This window comes from Strix uralensis, chromosome 3 (assembly GCF_047716275.1).
Source record: "Strix uralensis isolate ZFMK-TIS-50842 chromosome 3, bStrUra1, whole genome shotgun sequence".
NCBI classification, from domain to species: domain Eukaryota; kingdom Metazoa; phylum Chordata; class Aves; order Strigiformes; family Strigidae; genus Strix; species Strix uralensis.
In genome coordinates, this window is record NC_133974.1 from 49,693,872 (window position 1) to 49,717,018 (window position 23,147).

Sequence of the window (23,147 nt, forward strand, 5' to 3'; positions counted from 1 at the left end):
AGAAAGAGTGGCTCCTAGAAAATAATCTTGCATCAGAAAAGTTTGTAGGGGTTCACTAGTGCAAGGGTTGCCAGGCAAACAGCTGTTCCTGTGCATGATATACCAACACCATCTCAGATTTCTTCTAGAAGCTATCCTTTTTTTTTCTCCTCACAGCTGTGTTAATTAATCAAGAGACTTGACGCTGACCTCAATCATGAACCAACAACTTCTGTTTAACATGCATAGAAAGAGAAGTATGTAACATGGGGAAAAAGAGAAAAAAACAAACCTTGAAGAATCCTGCCTCCCACTCTGGCCTGCCAGCATTAGGCAGACATCTGACCTTATGGAAGACTCCTTTCTTAAACTACCAGCATTACTGTATTTGATCGCACCTTCCTCCTCTGCTTCCCCCATCACTAGGCCAGGAAGCACTCCTCCGTTTTTGCCTTTTCCCCCCAGAAGAAAACTACTCTCCAAAGTTAAGGTACAGAAGCAAAATGGCAACTTGGGAAGGGAAAAAAAGGATCACAGGAAAACCCCCTTATTTTTGCATATTATAAGCCATTTAAGGTAAAGATTATCTCTATTCTGGAGACTGTGGTGGTGTTACTACAGGAACAAGCTATTAAGGCATTCCTTAATTCACTAGCCCTCTTCCTTCTTCATAAAGGTGCTTAAAAAAATATTTCCTTTGTGAATTCACTGGACTTTAGAAAGTAGGATATGCTACAGTACTTTTTCAGTATCCTTTAGTATTTTAATAATTGCTGGAAACATGTACTTAAAATATTTTACAATAAGCAGTTATTTACAAAGTCTTTAAAACAGTGACTGGGTGCTCTTAATGAGACTTCTGATTATAATGGGCTTTTTTAATTCTAGAACAAACATGAAAAATGTGTCAACTGAGAAATCTGCCTTTTGTGAAGATTTGCTGAAACACAATTAGCAATGGTAGACTGCAAGGAATTCAAGGTTGCTCTATGTAACAACCAAAACATAACCAAACCAGAGCTTTCACTGAACCAAGAATCCAGAACTCAGCAACTGTATTTAAATAATACCAAGAATAACTCACACAAAGAGCTAAAACAGTTTTATTACAAAGCCGGTTAATCTTGTTGGGAGCATTCAGCAGCTGTATTCTTTTGATTCAATCAATTTAAAAAATTAAGTCTTGATCATTGAGGGAACTCTGGATTCTGCTTTTCAGCCACGGATGCCTGGCTAGCAGAGGGCCCTGGGAGGAACGGAAGTAGGCCAGTGTCAGCAAGACTTCCACTGCCTGAACATCAAAGGACTTCTTGCGTGCAGGGAGCAGAACTGCAAAGACTACATTGCTTCAGTGTGAAAGATCAACCCACTACATCTAGAAAAGGAATGACAATCGCTTGGTTCAATTTCTACACCTGATTCCTGTGCAATGCCACAGCAGCTTTACTGGAAAATCACCTGCACGTTAAGACTTGGAGGAACACCTCCAGAGTATTGCTTGTCTGCATATCATGAGGGACAACAAGGTTTCTTATTTATTCAGAAGCTTTAGAAAAGCACATCTGAGCAATCTTCTTCACCCTTCCTTGCTCTATGCACTGTACATCCAGGTTGGATGTCGTGAAGTGACCTTCCTTCCACTCCTGCTCAGGTCTGGAAGGGGAAGAGAAAGTCTTTTCTGAGGCACTACTGAGCTGTACTTGCAGAGCTGAATCAGCTCATTAGACTTCAAAAACAGTCCAAAGAAGCTCAAAATTATAGTTTTAGTTTATACTCCTAAAGAGTTTACATGCTTCCAAAGTGGAGGTGGCCCTAATGTTTTTTCTACTGTACATGTGGAAGTCTCCAAGTCGCTGAAAGATTCAGGCCAAACACCTTCTCCCTCTCATTCCATTTTCAATCTTATTGACTATGGAACATACAGTACAAGTCATTAAGCTACATTTCACAGTTTATGGTTTTAATGGTTTTGCAACATTAGATGCACGACACATTTTCAAGCATCAAAAACTAGGCTTTGCTATCTAACATTTCATAAAGATAATAAAAGTTAATGAGCGCTCATGATCTATGATCTGACAAGACATCTGTTCTGTTCTTTCTGAGATAAAACACTCACCCTGCCTTGTTCTGGCACAGTGGGAGAGAACAAATATAAACCAATTAATCATTCTAAACTATAACCTATATTAAGTTATAGTTTCTCAACAGGCTTTTCATACCCTGTTGCTAATAGGGTGCAGGTGTCCTAAAAACAGTCTTTCAATGCAATAATTAAATCCCACTAACTTCATATGGTCAGCTGCAGCAGACAGCACTGTTTAGTGTTTCAGCAGGAAAACACCTGTTCAAAACAAGCAATAACAAGGTGGTTGTTATACCAAGAGTCCAGTATCAAGAGCTCTATTCCCTTTTTGTACATATTTTCATCATGCTTTTTTATTACAGGAGTATTTTAACAAAAGCTCTTTCTGACCTATCAAGGGAGTATTTGGTACAAATATTACAAGAAATACTACAAGATACTTCATATGGGACATGACTAACATCAGTATGGGGGAGGAAGGAGTCACCTGCTTCTGATCCATTTGTGAGGCTGTAATGGGGAGATCTGGCAGAGAACTGCTGAGAACATTATAAGTTGCTGAGCATTTTAGGAATACTGTTTGAGACCAAATTCAGCTTGTTGATACCTATGTCACTACAGTATAATACAAAAGTATAAATGGGAAAAAAAAAGAATCTAATTCTTTTTTCCCCTTCACTCAGCCTTATGGTATGACATATTTTGGACACTACACAGGAGTACACAAGGTTTCTGTTTCCTGCAATCTGCTGTATATTACCATGAAACAGAACATGTGAAAAAAAAAATATCACAGATTGTATAGTAGTTAATGAACATTATTTACAGTAAAACCCTCAGATAAAGATAAAATCCCAGTTTACATAAAGAAAACAAATACATAATTCCTAATAAATATCCCGTATTGCTCAAAACACTGCTGCAAACAATCTACCTTGCAGAGGCACACAAAGAAATAAGCTGTGTAGCCAGGGAACTAAGCACTGCCCACCTGCACAGAAAAGGTAAGTATTTTTGCTAACTGAAGGATCCAGGATAACTGAGATTTAACGCTACAGCCTCAAACATCTAACCTCTCTAAACAGTCTAAGCTTCCTAAAGCACACCAGAGACAAATGGCATCTCTCCACCGACTGAAGCAATAGTCTAACCAGCTTTCACCAGACTGCCCTGCTGGAAGAGTCTGCTCTTTCTGCTAACTAAAAGCTGTATTCTCCTTAAGTTGCAGTCACAAACACCTCATAAGAATTTAAACCAACATTTATGCATACATGTACACCAACAGAACTGAAAGGGAAATAAAGTTAGTAAGTCTATGTATAGAGCTTAACCCAAAGGAAAATTACTGTGGCACCACTAAATCAGATTCCTCTCTCTCAGCCCCAGAGAGGTTATGTATGCTTTAGATTAAAATAATTAAGTAAAATCTGGAAAAACAGCCCCAAGTAAATACCCTAGACAGATCAGCTGGTAAACTCAGGCTACACATGCACTAGCATAGTGTAGGAAAACATGAATGGATCAGTAGCAAACAGTTTGGGCTGAGGACCTGAATCTTAAAATTTACATGGTTGGGAGGTTTGCTATGCCTGAACTCATTTACTAACTCTTCAGATGACCTCTTCAGATCAGTTAGGTCTTGCAGACATAATTAGATTATCCATTAGCATTTGGTACATTTTTGGATCATGTTTTTCTGTTTAGTTTCACCTGGAGAGAATCTAGTTTGCATTCTCTGAAGCAAAAGCATGACAAGCAGGGATGACCAGATTAATTATTAAAAACAAAAAAAAAAACACCCCAAACAAACGCACAAACAAAACCAAGAAAACACACCTAGCCTGAACCAAAACAATAATGTAGACCTACTCTAGGGTTCCTAAAAAGCAGTCATGCAAATGTACCATCTACCCCAACATGTACAGCTACTTATCAAAAATACATGCCAATGAGGCATTGCTTTGTATTTTTCATATTAGTTGAGTAATATATTCTAATTTTATATAAATTTTGACATGAGATTCTAATTATTGTAGTCTTGCCAGTTAACCTCAATAAGCTCAGGTCCCTTGTGCATTTGCTTATGTCCATCCATACACTTTGACAATGCCTTCTCAAATGCTGCTTCCATGACAATTTAAATTATAGTAAGATGAATAAAATTCTGGGGAAAAAAAGAATAAACCACCCACAAAGACACATAAACTTGTCACAGTCAGATTCTGGTAAAAATATTAAAATTTAATAATACCTTTTGAACATACAGTTATGTCAAGGAAAGAGTAAAGGCATTCAAACAAATGGATATAGATCTTAAATAATACTTACAAATTCTAAACTGCAAGTTGACTATAAAGTCACAAATACTTTAAATATTTAGTAGAATATAGTGTAAATTCTAATATAAATTAGATATTAACTTCATCTGTTATTTCTTCCAGTGATAACAGTCTAATCTTTACATATTATATACATTAAAATACTAAAAAGTTATAAAATTTTATTTCTGTTACTATGCAAAGAAATGGAAAATACATCAGATCTGTCTTACTGTACAATATCCAAATTGAACTTTCTATAGTGTTCTCTGCAAAAATAAATGGCACTTTCACATGCAACAAGGCATAAAGTACAAGTCTGTCCATTAGCAGTATGCCATCTGAGTGCAAAGTAAACTAAAACACAAATGTCATTCAACCATATAGTTGAAAGTCAAAAGTAAACTGTGGAAAGTGATTCTGACAAACTTTCTGATTCAGACTGAAGTAATAATGAAAAGCATCTAAACTGATTTCCATACAGATCTGTCATTTTTAAAAATTAAAACACAGCATATTGAGAAGTTTGTCATGACAGTATCAAAGCTACTTTGACAACATATAATGGAGGAAAAGTTGATGATCCTGTATGAATTCTGAAGCCCAGCCCTGCCAATGGGCTGCAGCATCTCAGCTACTTTTCTATTGACAGTTTCCAAAATTACTTCTGCCACTTGGAAGTGCACATCAGTAGTCAGATGAGTTTTCTAGACTGTGTTATGCCATTGTGTAACCATAGCTTCCGCAGTGCAATGCCACAAGAAGCCTGTCCTTAAGGATTTCTTTACTTGGGTATTCAGGTAACTTGAGCATGTTGATACTGAAAAGAAAAGAATAAAGCCACATCACAGCTCAGCAAGAAAACCAACAGTAAAGTTTTCTGATTGAAAACCCTGGAGATGTCACATTTATGAAAGAAAACAAACCTGTGCTGTATTACAGTACCACTGAGCACTCGAATATATTGCAGGAAATTATGGGAGTTTTTTCACTTCAGTAAATTGTAATACAATAATTTAACTTGAGTATTCCCTTATTGATCCCACTGCCTTTAGTTAAGCAAAATGAAGTAGTAAGCAATGCGCAAACATAACATAACATCAGTGAATACTCTACAAACTGTCTACACTTTTTTTTGGCCTTTTAGTGAAACCATTCAAAATAACTGTACTTTTGACTGCGACGAACGTGAAAAGATATTTCAATGAGACTAGTTAACATACCATGTGCTTGATGTTGGTAAAAGATTTGCAGTATACGGCACAGCAGCAATTGTAAAATTTTGCAAACCACTGCCACCCATTATATGGGCAAAGCCACCATGAGGCACCCTGGAACTGAGAAAAATCACAGAAATTAGACCATTACAAGAATGTTATAAGCCAAAAAAATATAATATTTACACTGCAAATGTCTGTTACTGCTACATGTGACCAGTTACTAATACTTTTATCAAGCTTTTCCCTTTCTTACCCATAACAAAATTCTCATTGTCTAAATGTTTTTAATTACAACATTGAATAACACATTTGTCCATTTACATTAGACATCAAATTGTCTGAATGATATTTAAGAGAATTCTGTTTGAGAAGAAGTCTCATTTCTAAAACCAGATTTTATAACAGAATGTTATCTCAGTTTAGGCAAACATTTATGGTTATTTATGTTTACAGTTTAAGAAATACTGCATCATAGAAATTTTATTCTCTGATTACTATCCGTGGGACAACTGACCAGTGTCCTTGACATGTCTTTTCATTTACTATTTCAGACCACATATTTCAAGTAACTACAAAAACCATTACATCAGTCACACTATCACCCAGTGACAACCTACGGAAAAACCAGAACACACTGAAAAAAATCACTAGCATCTTCAGGAATGCATTCTCACTTATTCATATTACCCAATTTTTTTTCCTTTTACCAATGTATTATTCAAGGATTACTCAAGGTGTAAACGGACAATAGCCCTGGAGTCTTCAGAGTCACTCCCTATATTTTTAAACTAACAGGGACAAATAGAATAAAATTCAAGTATTTTTAGAATATCAACTTAAGCTGGTATGCATTACAAGGTAACGCTGTTAGCATAGCCCTCACACCAAGAAAAAAGAAAATCAAGAAACTATAATGAAAGAATAAGGACTAAAAGAAGTTGAATGTGAGCCAGCAATGCATCCTTCCATCAAAGAAGGCCAGCAGCAGCATCTTGTGCTGCATCAGGAAGGATGCCACCAGCAGGTTAAGGGAGGCGATCCTTTCCCTGTACTCAGAAACATCTGGAGTCCACCTCCAAGCTCCCCACTACAGGAGGGACAGGGACATACTGCAGCATGTTGAGCACAGGGCCACGAAGCTATTAAGGGACTGGAGCACGCAACACAGGAAGAGAGCAACCTGGGACTGTTCAGCCTAGAGAAGACAAGGCTCAGGGGAATCTGATCAATGTATATAAATACCCAAATGGAGGAATAAATAAGATTGAGTACAAGTGTCAAGATGAAGCACCCAGTGTTCCCTAGGGACAGGACAGGAGGCAGTGGGCACAAACTGAAATCCAGGAAATTTCATTTAAACATGGGAAAAACTTTTTTACTGTGAGGTGGGCAAACACTGGAACAAGTTGCCCAGAGAAGCTGAGGGGTCTGCACCCCTAGAGACAGTCAAAACCTGACTGGACAAGACCTTGAGCATCCAGCTCTAACTGACCCTGCTCTGAACATGCGGTTGGACTAGACAATCTCCAGAGGTCCCTTCCAGCCTCAGCTATTCTGCAATTTTGTAGCTAGCAACAAAAGAATCTGATAAAACAAAATAAACCTTCCATAAAATATATAACAGTTGTTAGAATTTTGGATTACGGGTACTTACATTAAAAACAATGCTCCCATATTCACAAAATCAAAATGACTGTAAAAACCAGGACTAAGAATGGAAAAAGAAGAATGAAGTAATGTTTCCACTCAGTAAAACTCTTGGCAGAAATGTGAAAGGGTTGCTACTGCCAAACGTTAAGGAGCTAGGACAGAGTTCGCAGTAATACATTTTAAACATACCTTTAATAGCTATAGTATCCAACACATAAATCCGTATCAACTAGCTTCATGACAGCAACACTAGGCATATAGTTCTAGCACTGGCACATAAGGCAACTACTATGGACTTAAGTACTGATTATTTGCAGCATGCTATTTCTGACACGCAGACTTGTGCTCACAGCCACAGTTCAGAACAGTTGTAAAGATTTTACAGCAGTACTCTTTTATACCATGGTTTTGGCTCGCATTTCTAATACAGTGCTGACTCCTCTGCAGTGGTTTTTTTTTTCCCCCTCCAATGAACCAAGAGAGCTTTCATGTTCAAATCAGCAATAAAACACAGACTTAACTGCTGAAAATTTCTCATTCAGTCCACTATTAGCTAAAATCTTTTACAATCTAGCTTATTAAAATGTTTTTCATACAACAGGGCAAAATCATATAGTATGATCAGGACTTTGAACATTTAAAGTAACAGTTGGCTGCCAACTTATGCCTCCAAGAATGAGCTTTCTTTCCAAGCAAAACACTGCCAATATAGTAAAGAAAGCTTCCAAATATGTGCAAATAAGACCACAAGATCTTACCTCTTCTACTGCATATGCAAATAACCTTCAGCAAGAGCACCAATACAATTTCATAGCTTTGGAGACTTCAACGCTATTAAAATGTTTAAGTTCACATCTGAATCCTAACGTTTCTACCTATTTTTCCACTTAGATTTTGCATAAATTTACTTGAAATTAAAACAGTGCAGGAGAGATACTTCAAGCCAGTTTCCTTATGTTTTGTTTTACTTTTAAAAGTAGTCTATGTATCTACCACATTTATCAAATATGCTGAATTTCCCTTAAAACAGCATATAGCTTATTACTCATCAGAAACTAGTCTCCTAAATTAAACAGTAATCCTGATACCTGCAGAATATCAATAAAGTAGAATATATCATGATAAACTGCCATTTCCCTCCAACTCTTAAGTAAAAACCTGATAAAAAGTTGTCAACGGATAATTAACAATAATTTAGCCAAATACCACTATAAACACCAAACAGATCAAGAAGGGAGGAAAAAAAAAGTAAAAGCATGTGGAACTGGCAATACCAACTCAAGCAGCTGTCAGCAGAGAAAGAGAAGGTGGTGCATAAGTAAATTTTTGGATCCTCAACATGAGGCACAAGAATATTTAGGATTTTTTCCTGAGTATGCTAAGGCTTTCAAACATCAGAATCTCCTATTCAAACACTGCTCACGACAATTACTTCACTGTTAAAAGATGTCTCAAAATTGGTATTAATGATCAATGCAATGGTATCTCCACTGAAACTACCAAAGCAAGACTTCATTTACATTGAAGAGAAAAAGGTGTAAGAATAAGGGAAGAAGATAAAAGACAAAGTTTAAGAAATACTTACAGATGTCAGAGAAACACTGAAGACATAATTATAAATGTAATTGTTTTATTTAATTCGCTAAATTAATTTCATAGTCTTTGATTGGAAAGAAAGAATAATACCACTTCACACACACACCCCAAAAAAAACCCCCTCAAGTGAATATGCAGAAAAGATTACAGGGAAATGTAAAAAGCAATGAAAATTTTTAATGCAGCCTTGACAGCCAGTACATACAGAAACAAATTCTTCACTAAGGAAATGTGATGCCAGAAAAAGATCATAGTTTGAAATCAGGTATACTTTTAAAGTAAAATTTTACTTAAGATACTGGCCTGTACTAGAGTAACTGCTGTTTTAGCTCACAGACAACTCAGTATCTAAATCTTTCATGCCCAGAAACTAGGACTGTCTGGGGATTTATTTGCAAAAGTGCCAACTGTATACCACTATAAGAGGTACAAGGTTAAGTTTTTATGGAAAAATAAAATATACCTATTACATTTCAATCACTGAAGAAAACACACAATGGGTTCCTACTAGCTGATACAGAAAAGAACCCTAAGCAATCTGTTTTTAAATTCCAGCCCAGACTTCTTAGAAGGCATACCAAAAACTTCTTTCCTACTAACAAGAAATGGATAAGAACAAGTTGGGTGGGAGTGTTGATCTGCTCGAGGGTAGGGAGGCTCTGCAGAGAGATCTGGACAGGCTGGAGCGATGGGCTAAAGCCAACTGGATGAGCTTCAATAAGGCCAAATGCCGGGTGCTGCACTTGGGCCACAACAACCCCCAGCAGCGCTACAGGCTTGGGGAGGAGTGGCTGGAGAGCTGCCAGTCAGAGAGGGACCTGGGGGTGTTGATTGACAACCGGCTGAACATAAGCCAGCAGTGTGCCCAGGTGGCCAAGAAGGCCAATGGCATCCTGGCCTGTATCAGAAATAGCATGGCCAGCAGGGACAGGGAAGTGATCTTGCCCCTGTACTCAGCACTGGTGAGGCCACACCTCGATTACTGTGTTCAGTTTTGGGCCCCTCACTACAAAAAGGACATTGAATTACTCGAGCGTGTCCAAAGAAGGGCAACGAAGCTGGTGAAGGGTCTGGAGCACATGTCGTACGAGGAGCGGCTGAGGGAACTGGGGTTGTTTAGTCTGGAGAGGAGGAGGCTGGGGGGAGACCTCATCACCCTCTACAGCTACCTGAAAGGAGGTTGCAGAGAGCTGGGGATGAGTCTCTTTAACCAAGTAATAAGTGATAGGACAAGAGGTAATGGCCTCAAGTTGTGCCACGGAAGGTTTAGACCGGATATTAGGAAGTATTTCTTTACAGAACAGGTTGTTAGGCATTGGAATGGGCTGCCCAGGGAGGTGGTGGAGTCCCCATCCCTGGAGGTGTTCAAGAAGCGGGCTGACATAGCGCTTAGGGATATGGTGTAGTTGGGATCTGTCAGTGCTGGGTTAACGGTTGGACTAGATGATCTTCAAGGTCCTTTTCAACCTAGATGATTCTGTGATTCTGTGAAGACAGCATATGATTTGTGACCAAAATGAAAAAGACAAAAAGAAAAGATCAATGTGCACAGAACTAGCTTAAGTTGTCTGTGATCCCTAAAAACAATGCAATTAATAATAAATCATGTGTAACTAATAGGATTTGAAGACCATGCCATTTGATGATATATCCACGACTATGAAATTCCTTGGTATAAAAGACAAGTTTTGATGATCTTAATTTGTACTTTATCATTGCTTAACCACAAAACTTAAAAACAAAAGGTCAACTTCGCTACTAATCCTAAAATATGAAGGGAACATCAAATTAAGAAGGTGTGATCTCTATCTGCCACCAGAAAAAGTCATGGATTACACAGCTCAGATGCTACATGTCTGTCTATGGATCCACTTTGCAAAAATGTCTGTATACACAAACTTGGCAATTCACCCAGCTCACAGGGGCATTTATTGCTCAAAACCTTCCCCCACGTTTCCATAAAGGCAAAGTGGCTTTCCCTGAAGAACAACTAGAATTTAAGACAGAAATCCTACATAAAGCAAACACAGTCTTGCATAAAGTTACATCTTCACTTGATCTTGACACACCACGTTAAATGTTAAATGCAACTCAGCTTTAGGGGAATGATGTTCTGTTTACACTGACTGAAGTGATACCTAGTTATCTCATATATTAAAGCCTGTATCGATTACTAGAGAAGCCAAGAGCCACATAAATATGCAACAGGAAGAAGAATATAAAACGCAGTTAAATTCACTACCGTCTTGTTAAAAATTGCCTGGGACATCAACAAAGGCCTCTTGCAAAATAGTCAAGTAAAATAAATACGTAATCAATCATTTTGCTGGCAATACAGTCAGCAAAAGTCTTAACACCTACTTTGTCCACTTTGATCAACATATAGAACACCAAAGTATGCAAAACAATTTCTAGTTGGGTGATGTTGTATGGTAATCTGAAGTCTCTGGACTTATTTCAGAGTATACAGACAATATATTTGTTGCTATAGAAGAGTTTCTCACCTGCCAGTAACGAACTGCAGTAGCAATACTCTCTCTTCCTGAGTTAGTTCTTCCACAACATCCCAGAACCACTAAATGAAAAATAAGCTAGTTTGTATTTTCTATTAAATACTTGCAGTACTTGAAAAGATAATGGTAAAACAATAGATGGAATATTTGTGTGTTTGTTAAATTATAGAAATTTTCATATGAAATTCATACATAACTAAATCACTTAATGTAGGAATATAGTATAAAAAAACCTCCACAAATTTCAGCCAAAATAAACTTCCATAAACACACAGAGAAAATTACAACAACAAAAGCATCTTTTTTGGATTAAAATGCAATACTCTATATTATTAAAACAAAAATTTACCTGAATAACTTGGTCTCCTCTCTCATAGCCACTGGTGTATTCTGTATTTTTTAACCAATCATTCACATCAATTTCTGGCATACCAGACAACAAAAGCTCCTGAAGAAGCAGCACACAGATTGTGATTAGTCTTCCTGACTAACCATTAATTTCAAGTGTTTATGCTGCTTTAAAAAGTAATGCTTTAAGAAGTATAAAAATTACAGTGCTTTTTCTCTTTAGTTGCAACCTTACGGAACCTACAGCTAAACTTTAATACAGGAAGATTCTTGAATTCAAGTAACTTCACGTGATCTGTTTCATTTAAGTACACAGTACCAAGAGATAGAAACTATTGCCAAAGAACCTAAAAGAAAAAAGCTCCGAGTTTTGGCATGACTTGAGACAAAACTTGAGATGTGTTGGTTACAGAAGATCAAACCACCACAAAAACTTATTGGAATTTGATTCTGTGACTCAGAAAAAGGAAAGACAATAGACAGCATCTCCTTACTTTTAAAGGACTTCTGTCCCCTTAAAGAAAATATGAAAAGGCTTAAAGGTCACATCATCCCTATTCCATTTAGAAATTACAATTTAAGCCATTTATCACTGGCACATGAAGTTATCACATTCCAGGAAGATAGTCATTCTAAGTAATTAGGATAAGCAGGAATACACATATTGAGATCCTCACTGATAGATGCCCAGAAAACAGAACCAAAGTGAAAGATAGAAAATGTTTATTTTGTGGGTACCGAGCTTTACTTCTACATCATTACACTACTGATGAAGTATGCTGAACAAAGTATTTTTAAAAAATATAGGCATTTCTGCTTACCAGTTCATATTCATCAAAAAGCTGGATCAAAGACGGTGGAATGAACATATGGAAGCCTTGTAAAAAGGCATTTATCTGAGGCTGAATGGCTCTTGTCATTCTAAGCTCTGTGACAAGCTGGACATACTCAGCCTGCAATGCAGAAAACGACATTAAGATATGTGACAGCAAAAATACATAGTGCTCATGCAAACTCACACACACACAAATGCAGTCCTCAATACATTACAAATCTCATTTACTGTAAGATGTTAAAGAGTCCCCATGCACTTTTCACACACAGAAGCAACCCAAAATAATTCAGAGGACCCCTCAGAGTTCAGAGCCCCTTCTGCTCTTCCCCGTTCCTTTCTTCCATTCCTTCCAAAGACAATTCCCAGACAGAAGTGTTTAAATCACAACACAAACAAGCCAAAAAACAGGGACTAAGATAAAGGAAGTGAATAAAACTTAGTTCATCGTGACTGCATCTAATACAACCACCATTGTGATCATCTAAGGACATAAACAAGGCAATGTTTGCAAAGAAAAATATTCCATTAGGGAAACTGATATAACTCAGGAAAAAGGGTAAACTTCTGAAGGAATATTTGTGAGTCAAAAAGCTTTCTTGCTTTCCCCCCATCTCTGTAAGTCTAAGAGAATATACACTTACACATGAAAGCTTTGTCGTCTTAAGAACAATTTCAGTTTCTTTAAGAAAGTCCTGAAAATCTCCTCAGTTTTTAAAAATGAAAAAAAAACAGGAAAGCATTTATACCATAACCATGTGAATGGACAATATCATAGTTCACATGCTTTAGAGATTATGGGGCTGTCCCCTTTAAAAGATGCCAGTAAGAAAGGCAATCCACCAGAACTTTGCTTTTGTTGAAAACACAAAAGCCTAGGAGGCAGTTAATGGAGGAAGGTTTTTAGAATGAGACAGTCAGAAGTGCCTACATTAAAGCTGTATAAACACATCTCATCTACTCTCACAAAACTATGCAAATCTAATAAAGTTTCTTTACTCAAGAAAAGAGATTTCTACCTAAGAACAAGATTATTTAAGGTACTCAGTTTCAAAGCAGTGCTTTGACTTCCTAATAATGATTTTTAATAACGAAATCATGAAACATATCTCCCAATTAAACTAATCTCAACTATCACCATCCTTCAATACAATAATCTAACAAAAATACTACCTTGATTTTTAATTTTTAAAAAATTAACATAAACTTTTAGGTTCTGAACCTGCACAAAAACAACCAAGCACCCTTTCTTTCCTCCCCTTCAGAAAAACAAAATGAAGTATGAAACATTTCAAAACAGAAGAATATTTTTCAAAGGCAGTTCCTTACATTCACAGAAATATAGAGGGGTTGTCATTTGCTCTGCAGTTGGAAAATTTTTAAATGCATTACCACCATTTTATTAGAGTGAGAAGACAATTAATCTGTGTAGTGCTCTGAAGAAGAGGTACATTACCTAATCATATCTTGAACTGCAGAGCTGTTCCCAAAAATCTAGTTTCAATCTAGTAATCTCCCTAGGTTGCTTCTACTGTCAGTGGAACTGAAGACACCTCCCTTCTCTAAGGAATTAGAGGGGTAGCCAAAGGAGATTAACTGCACTAGATGAAAGTCAGCCTCTGCGAATACATCTTATGAGCTCCAGGAAGAAATCACAAACTTTAACAATGTCAGAATTAGATGTATTGTTAATACTGGTCTTCAGTAATCAGAAATACTTGTTTTACATCTCTTAAATTGCTATTACATAAATTTGCCTATTCAGAAAACAGCGTTTTAGAAAGAAAAATTCACGATCTTATTTTTAAAAAAATCCATTAGAAAAAATATGACAAACTTATTTTCTGCATTACAAAAATATTTATACTGAACACTTTCATTAAGAGAAAGTAGTTGCTGTGCTTTAGGTGTAACAAGAAATGTTTTAAATAGACTGGAAAAGCCAAGCATCCTGACTATCAGCACTGGCACATGCTGAGAGACCTGTACCTCAGAATTTACATAATATGTCAGTAAACAAAAAAAACCTAGTCAATTTGTTTTTCTCTCTGCTCACTTCATTTACATTTTATTCCCTCTCAGAAGCCTTAGAAGCACATTACAAAACAGAAATATCTATGGAATTTCAGACCTACATATGCATTCCTACACAGTACATAAAAGGTACAACCCAGCCTTCTTTCAAGAGGGGAGATTTGATTGAACACACATGAGACAGGCATCACAAATATGATGACAAAGTCTAGTTTGGGTGAGGGGTTGTTCTGTATTTTCCTTTGAGGTAAATCAAGCAGAGATCATGCTTCCCCAATTTCACAACCCCATATACTGTAAGACAAGGATCAACGTTCGTTATGATGTTCAGATTCAGAGAGCAGCTCCATTCCAAAGCTGTTTGAAAAACAACACGTAATTTTTTACTGCCAAACAGCACAGCCAGCTCACAGACAGACAAGTCCTGGGAGGACAGAGAAAGCCATAGGATTGTGGAGATCTGCACCATTTTTTTAAAATAGCATATGGTCAAACTTTGCCTAACTCTAATTTTATTTTTGTCCTAAAAAGTAAGTAGAAAGCTGCAAAAATATACAGAGCAAAGAACAAAGAGAAATGCACAGCATGGACACTGGACAAAGCCTGACTTTTCTCTTTGAAGTCTCTCCATGACCATGACAAAAGGCAGTTGAACCACTTCTATAACTGATACTTCCATTGGCACTACATGGACACTCCAATCGCAAGACTGGAACATTTGCATGGTATGGTCCCACAACCATTCACCTACTACACAGTTGATGTAAAAAAAGAAAATTCCCTCCTTCAAAGAAAACAACTTTTTACAGAAAGCTATTACTACAGTTCCTCAGTGGGCCATTTACTCTCTTTTACCTTGGTTTTAAATAAGAGGGAAATAGACTGTTTGGGTGGTTTCTGTGCAGAGGCTTTTTGTTTTGTTTTTGGGATAGGGTTTTTTTGTGAGTTTTTGGTTTGTCCGGGTTTTTTTTAAAGAATAGAGATTCACTCCATTTCACACTAAGAAAATGCTATCCATTAAACAGGTAATCTGCTAGGGTGCATACATAGCAAACTCCTTTAGAAGCTGAAATTTCTTCTCCCAGAGGTATAGCAAATACACAGAGGTTTTTTTAAACAGTGATCTTCTATTCCTCAGGTAAAGGCAGAAAAGAGGATGTGTCTTGGAAGAAAAAAAAAATATGGTTTATAAAGTAGACACTTTCCTGTTTAACCTGTTAGAACCGCTAAGCTAAAGTGTACTGTGAAACCACATCACATTAAAGAAACTGGGAAAAATCCCCAAATGCCACTCAAGCACAGATCTACAATTTTCAACACCTTGGTTCACCACTGTCAAAATCAGTGAACAAGAGAGAATGCCATCTTACAGATGTTTGCTGACTTCACATTTTGCAGCTTCAAATTAAAAAAAATCAATTAGTATTAACAGTTTCAAAGCTACCACAACAGTAATCCGTTTCTTACCACCTTTCAAATAAAAGCTACACAAACTCTTATCCCCTCTTGCCACAGCTGAGGAAGGCTGATGAGCTAGAATGGATGCATCTGTTCTACACATGATGTTCAATCACCCTTTTTAGTCTGTGCCCTGAGTCAGAAGTTAACAGAGCAATTTAAGCTACTAATGACTGAGGGTCTCCTCATATGGGCAAACTTCTAATTTCATGCTAATTGGTAACAGTTTTTACATAGTTGTTATGAAACCACAATTTATGTCAAGTACATCTGTTTTATATATGCAGAAGCTCAAACTGTCCAGAAACAAGAATCAACATCCTTGTTTTCTTCAACAGGTAAAAGAAATTAATCATCCACTGCCTTCACAATTAGACTTGTCTTACGATCTGTATTCTTTCATGAATGACTATTGCAGAAAACAGTTCAGAATCGGGCTAATAATATGTATTCCTGTTATTGGAATGACACTACCTTAGCGAAAATGAGGATTAAGCATAAAAGAATACAGTGTCAATTGCTCCAACACAAACTAAGATTTTGTTGGAACAAATGCTGACACCAACTGGCCATTTACCGATACAGCAGCTGTCTACACGACTGGTAGAGGTGAATAGTGTACACAAAGCAAGTTAGGCTAGCTCAACACAAATGAAAATCAAAACACAAAGCAGACGTAAGGATCAAAAGAGTCAATGATACAAAAAATTGCAGGTCTAACCCATGACACTCCTGCAGTTACACAAAACTATCTAGTGGGTAACTGCAGAATTCAATTAGACTGATGTCTATCGATTTCTAGATGATTTTCAAAATCTGGCTGCATTTTTTCATATTTGTTTTTGAACTAATGCTGCAGAGAACTCAGGGACTTTCCAAGCTGTTACTACTAAAGTAAATTAAAATGGTAGATTATTTCCATACAGACTAAGTGACTTGCAAATGGCTGAAAAATCTTCCTGCAGCATTTTTGTCAATCATCCATATGTTACTGTAGAACAATCCAGTGCCAGACTGCCCTAGCTGGCAGCACACTTTGCAACATTACCTACAATTTTACTTTTAGCAACTGCTACTGTTTTACCTTCCTAGTATATATACCCATGACTTAACATGACAAATATTTATAACTTCTAAAATAAACCGTCCATTTAAAGTTGATCCTATTTTCCTTCCAAAAGTTCTGTCAGAACAACCTCGAACCTGAATACTTATAGAAATAGTACTGTTTAAAATATCTGTTAACACGTTAAGCTAGAAAAAGGTTGAAGAGTGTTGGCAACTTTATTTTGCGCATTTCCTTCAAAACAGGTACACCATTTATGCTTCCAGTTATTCAGAAAGTCATTCCAATTGCTTTTCTTATACTCTCAACTTCTGAATAAACCTGTATACTCACCTTGTTTTCTTGTGTAACAAGTATACTGGCACCCCCTGGCTTCAGTGGCACTTCTTCCATTGCTCCAAACACATCAGTCTCAACAGAGAAGGTCAGCTCTAAACCCAGATCACTGATATCATTATCTAAAATCCACTGCAAGTTCTTTGCATACTCTGGATCAATAGATGCTACATCCTGATAATTTACAGGTATACCTAGAAAAAACAAAGAGACAAAACCCCTCAAGTAAATAGGATAAAGCAAAAAGGGTTCTACGCTTAATACATGGTAGAAGATTGCCCTCTAGAGAGAAACCAGAATAATGCAGTAATAGGAAAAGGGAAAAAGAGATTTACCATTACTAACTACAGCAGAACTGTACTTACTACATTTTAAAAGTGTTAAAGAATCAAGTTTCCTCTGCATGTTTTTCTTCTCAGTTAAGCAAATGGCTTACACTTGAGCAACAATTTCCACAATTTTACCTCACTAATGGATTTCAGTAAAAGCATCCAACCATACAGAACACACAATGTTAAACAAGTTTCCTAAAAAAATAAAAAATCTTAGTTTTCTACGTAACTTTTAAAAACCCAAATATTGTATTTCTCTACACAATAATATCTTTTCCCCCAGAAAATTATTTAGAACTGGGGTGGAAGAGGGGGGGAAAAAGACAACTCTTCTGTACTTAGAGAACTTTTACTCCTCAGTTTTCTTCTTTTTAATCATGTTTTCTATGAGACCTACTTTACATTTGAAAGTCATTTAGAAGCATTAAGAGGAGAGTTGCTGGAAGTTTGACTTTTATCCAAGTATAGAAACTGCCTATTTACAGCGCCTTCACAGACATGGCACTCAAACAAATTTGAGCAAATGTGCCCAGAATAAGGTGACCCTGAGCTTGCACTAGAGAGCTATGCACTATTGTCTTCACTACACAAGAAAGCAAACCCCAATTGCTTTAACTCTGTCATGATAGGTACTTTGATTTTACCAAGATAGATAAATATCTGGAAAAAGGGCAGGGGTAAGGGTGGTAGGAGATTTAGAGAAAAGCAAGTTATCGGGAAGTACTCTTTGCTTTACCGTTTTTTTGTGCACTGTGAAGTGTCACAAGGGTGCCCATTAATAGATGCCTCAGCATACTATGGACTGCTGAAGCAGTACCCCAGAGAATAACACAAAATTCAAAGGTTAGCAGCAGGTGCAAACATGTAAGTGCAAAAACCGTTACAGTATCTCCTTGGAAGAGCTGACTAGTGCTGAAATGATGTGTACACAAGCTCTAAGGCACTGTTTTTCTAATAAAATCAAGAAACACTCCAGTTTAAGAGAGGGATAGATAAATTTACTAATGAATTTTCACTGTCATCTTAAAAAAAGTCTAACAGCTGTCTAGCAGCTTCTAGAGGACTTTCACTTTGGCCAACTAGTAAGCATATGTGCATTTCACATATGAAATGTGGAAATAAGGATATCTCTGAGGAATATAAGCAAAACATGAGGGAAAAGGAGGAGATTGAAAACTAGGAATCAGAGACTCCTCTAGAGAGGAAACTGAACTGGAGCGTTATGATGAGACTACACTCATAGTGAAGCATGTTGTGAGCGAGACCAAAGCACAAAGCTCACTCATTTGCTTGACAGATATTTTACCAATCAATAGACTCAAGCCAGGCAGTTATAAAGGAACTCTATCAGATTTATCAGTACAAAATTTAAATCCCATGAAATAATATGTATCTTTCTCTTGCTATACCCTTAAGGCACCTGTAGTTTGAAAATAATGAGAAATCTACCTTAGCATAATTGTTATAAACAGGTATTTCTGTGCAACACAGAACTTCAAAAAGATACTACAGGTAAGCTCTGAGACAAGTTCAGTAAGTATTTAAGGATTTAAGACCTCCAGCTCAAAATACATTGACCAAGAAATTAATTTTCGCTTTTGTTTATGTCATTTCAAGGAACATTTTCTATTATACTAGGAAAGAGGGGAGTTAAGCTTAACAGCAGGTAGCACAGTTAAGAATTTATCTGCTAGGTGCATTTGTGGGTTGGAGATGGAAGTTTCCCTTTCCAAACAGAAAATTAATTGGCTCCTTAGAAAAAATACAAAGTACTACTGGACAACAGCACTAGAGAAACTATCTTCTCCTCCCATGTTTAAGTAGAAGGTAGACAGATAGGAAGTTTTGAGAAAAACAAACCTAAGAGGCCTTAGTAATTTCTGACTATATTTCTGCCTCAGGTCTACATCTGTAATAGAGTGCAGCCCTAATAAACATGAAGACCTATGGAATAATGTTTGATTTTACAGCACAAAAAAAAAATCATGCAAGCTACATATCTAACATCTTATACAGCTCATCAGTTGTGTGTTAGCTGGGTCATCACTTAAGTGAATGATCTTTCCTTGCTTACCAGATACTGTTGCAGAAGATCTCAATTCATCACAGGGAAAAAAGGTGATGCACCCACCTGAGTCTCAAAAAAGTAGCCACATTTGTTCATACAGGTTTCAGCTTCTAATTAAGGCACTTCCACGTCAAGTCTGTTGACTAAAGAGAAGAGCTCCTTTCAAAGAGGTTCACACTGTTCCTCAGATAGGAGGTCTTACCACACAACTGGTGGATTCAGTGCTACCAATAGGAAAGGCTACAGAAAACAAGGATCTCAGTGCAAGGTGAGAAACCACAGGAATAGAAACGGTCTCAGGCTTCAAAAGATTTCATACTCCATTACTTAAGGCCTGACAAGTAGCTGAAGGGAATCTCTATGTCTGTAACCTGGTAACGTTTATTTGACATGAACAACTGTTAGCATAACCCATAGCTGAACCTGAAACAAAAATAAAACAAAAACCCCTCAGGAGCATCTGCTGCTATGCAACTCAGGTTCCTTAAGCAAGGAGAGAGGAGATGCACAAAGCTGAGGGAAAAGGCCTTGGAAAGGTTTAAACAAACCACCATGATTGCAGCAGAAAAAGCAACTACTTTGGGAAGTGAAGACATACTTTTTCCAGTTCTCTGTCTGTTAAGTAAGAAGAAGTGATAAAAACCTGTGAACCTTTTCAACTGAAAGAATGTGCACAAACCTCTAGAAAGTTCCAGGATACCTGTTCAACAGAATGACAAGACCTTATTAAGAGGGACTGGTAAGATCTCATTAAAAAAAGACTACTCACTGCTGTTTGGTTTGCAATAGTTACTCTAGCAAAATGAAAAAAAGAAAAAGTAAACAAACAAAAAAAAGAGTAAACAATAGGTTATCTTGACAAAGATGACTGAGCCTGCACCATCAACAAACTATGACAGTGTTCCCTAAATGCTTTTAGGGAAGAGAAACAGTAAATCTGCAGTTGAGTTGATCTGTCCTGGAATCAGCTAACATCACAGGAAGACTGTACGTAGACAGAATAATTACAGAAAAACAGAACAAGATACAAACAATTCATGAAAAACCTTGCTAGGTCTTACAGTAAGGAGTGGTTCTTGAGAAGTAAAACTTCTGACATCAAGCCATCTTATACTTCCAAAGATCAAAGAATAGCACTTAAACACAAAGGAAATTCTGCATGCAGAGGCAAAGGAATTTATGTACTTAAAGGAGTAAGAGGAAGGCAAAGGTAATTTTACCCTTCCATCATATCTTCATTCAAGAGGAAAAGTTTTTCATGACAGTACAGAACAACTGCATCATGTTCAACAATCAAGAGGCACAAGGGTTCTCAAAGAAGCGAAGAGCCCTAGACCACAGTTACCACCAGCTAACAGGGTCTTTTCTCTATTAGTAAGGAAAGTTACATTTAAAGACTTCTGGCCACTCCTCTTGAATGTTACAGTAAGCATATGAATTGACTTTCCTTGAGAAGGAGACAGGGTGGATCTGCATTAGTTCTGAAACACTGTTTCTACCCTGAGTGGGTAGACAGAGAAGTTTGCAACAGTATGGATTCACCTTGTTAAAACATTACACAACTGAAGAACTCCAAGCATAATAAAGAATGCCTGACAGACTTCACCAGCAAGGGCTCCAGCCACACCACCCAAAATGCAGAAGGCAAAGGTGGGGACTGGGAGTATGAAGAACCACCCACTGTAGGAGATCATCAGGTTCAAGACCATCTAACGAACCTGAAGGTGCACAAGTCCATGGGACCTGATGAGATGCATTCACAGGTCCTGAGAGAACTGGCACATGAAGTAGCCAAGCCACTATCCATCATATTTGAGAAATCGTGGCAGGCCACTGAAGTTCCCAATGACTGGAAAAGGGGAAACATAATCCCCATTTTTAAAGAGAGAAAAAAGGAAGACCCGGGGAACTACAGGCCAGTCAGTCTCACCTCTGTACCCAACAAGATCATGGAGTGGATCCTCCTGGATCCATGTGCTAGGTCACATGAAAAATAAGGAGGTGATTGGTGACAGCCACCATGGCTTCACTAAGGCCAAAGCGTGCCTGATTAATTTGGTGGCTTTCTATGACAAGGTTACAGTGTTGGTGGATAAGAGAAGAGCAACTGATATCATCTACCTGGACTTGTGCAAAGCATTTGACATTGTCCCACATGACACCCTTGTCTGTAAATTGGAGACATGGATCTGACAGATGGACCACTTGATTCATAAGGAACTGCCTGAATGGTCCCATGTTCAAAGTCCAAGTGGAGAGCAGTGACGAGTGGCGTTCCTCAGGGGTCGATGTTGGGACTGGTGCTGTTTAACATCTTTGGTGGTGACATGGACAGTGGGATTGAGTGCACCCTCAACAAGTTTGCCAGCGACACCAAGCTGTGTGGTGTGGTCGACACGCTGGAGGGAAGGGATGCCATCCAGAGGGATCTGGACAGGCTGGAGAGGTGGGCCTGTGCAAACCTCATGAAGTTCAACAAGGCCAAGTGCAAGGTCCTGCACATGGGTCGGAGCAACCCCAAGCACAAATATAGGCTGGGAGATGAGTGGATTGACAGCAGCCCTGAGGAGAAGGACTTGGGAATAGTAGTAGATAAAAAACTGAGTATGAACCAGCAATGTGTGCTTGCAGCCCAGAAAACCAACTGTATCCTGGGCTGCATCAAGAGAAATGTGGCCAGCAGGTCGAGGGAGGTGATTCTCCCCCTCTACTCTGCTCTCATGAGATCCCACCCAGAGTCCTGTGTCCAGCTTTGGGGACCCCAACTTAAGAGAGCACCTCCCTTGTGAGGACAGGCTGAGAGAGTTGGAGTTTTTCAGCCTGGAGAAGAGAAGGCTCTGGGGACACCTTATAGCAGTCTTCCAGTACTTAACAGGGACCTACAGGAAAGATGGGGAGGGAATCCTTATCAGGGAGCATAGTGATAGGATGAGGAGTAACAGTTTTAAACTGAAAGAGCGTAGATTTAGATTAGATATAAGGAAGAAATTCTTTCCTGTGAGCGTGGCAAGACACTGGAACAGGCTGCCCAGAGAAGTTGTGGTTGCCCCCTCCCTGGCAGTGTTCAAGGCCAGGTTGGACGGGGCTTTGAGGAACCTGGTCTAGCGGAAGGTGTCCCTGCCCCTGGCAGGGGGGCTGGAACTAGATGATCTTTAAGGTCCCTTCCAATCCAAACCATTCTATGATTCTGAAATTTTTGCCGGGGTTCATAAACATTATCAACTTTGTAAGTCTGTCCTAAGTTAACTAGGGAACAATTATTTTAGTTTCTCAAGAACGACATTACGCGTCAGGACATATGAATTTCACAA

General features: G+C 38.0%; 1 protein-coding gene across 7 annotated transcripts in view; it reads right to left on the reverse strand.

Annotated features, from left to right (window-relative positions):
• Positions 1 to 4,285: 4,285 nt before the first annotated feature.
• The window catches only part of HACE1 (HECT domain and ankyrin repeat containing E3 ubiquitin protein ligase 1), a 56,844-nt gene continuing 37,982 nt past the window's right edge, over positions 4,286 to 23,147 (reverse strand). For 6 of the 7 annotated variants that reach the window (XM_074862183.1, XM_074862184.1, XM_074862180.1 and 3 more), the window contains 6 exons: positions 17,434 to 17,630; positions 12,532 to 12,663; positions 11,712 to 11,810; positions 11,354 to 11,424; positions 5,607 to 5,720; positions 4,286 to 5,203 (listed from right to left, as the gene is read on the reverse strand). In XM_074862183.1, coding sequence (XP_074718284.1) covers positions 5,101 to 5,203; positions 5,607 to 5,720; positions 11,354 to 11,424; positions 11,712 to 11,810; positions 12,532 to 12,663; positions 17,434 to 17,630 — 716 coding nt within the window. In that variant the 3' untranslated portion in view covers positions 4,286 to 5,100. The remainder of the gene's footprint in view (positions 5,204 to 5,606; positions 5,721 to 11,353; positions 11,425 to 11,711; positions 11,811 to 12,531; positions 12,664 to 17,433; positions 17,631 to 23,147) is intronic. The other variant, XM_074862185.1, reaches the window with a different exon arrangement.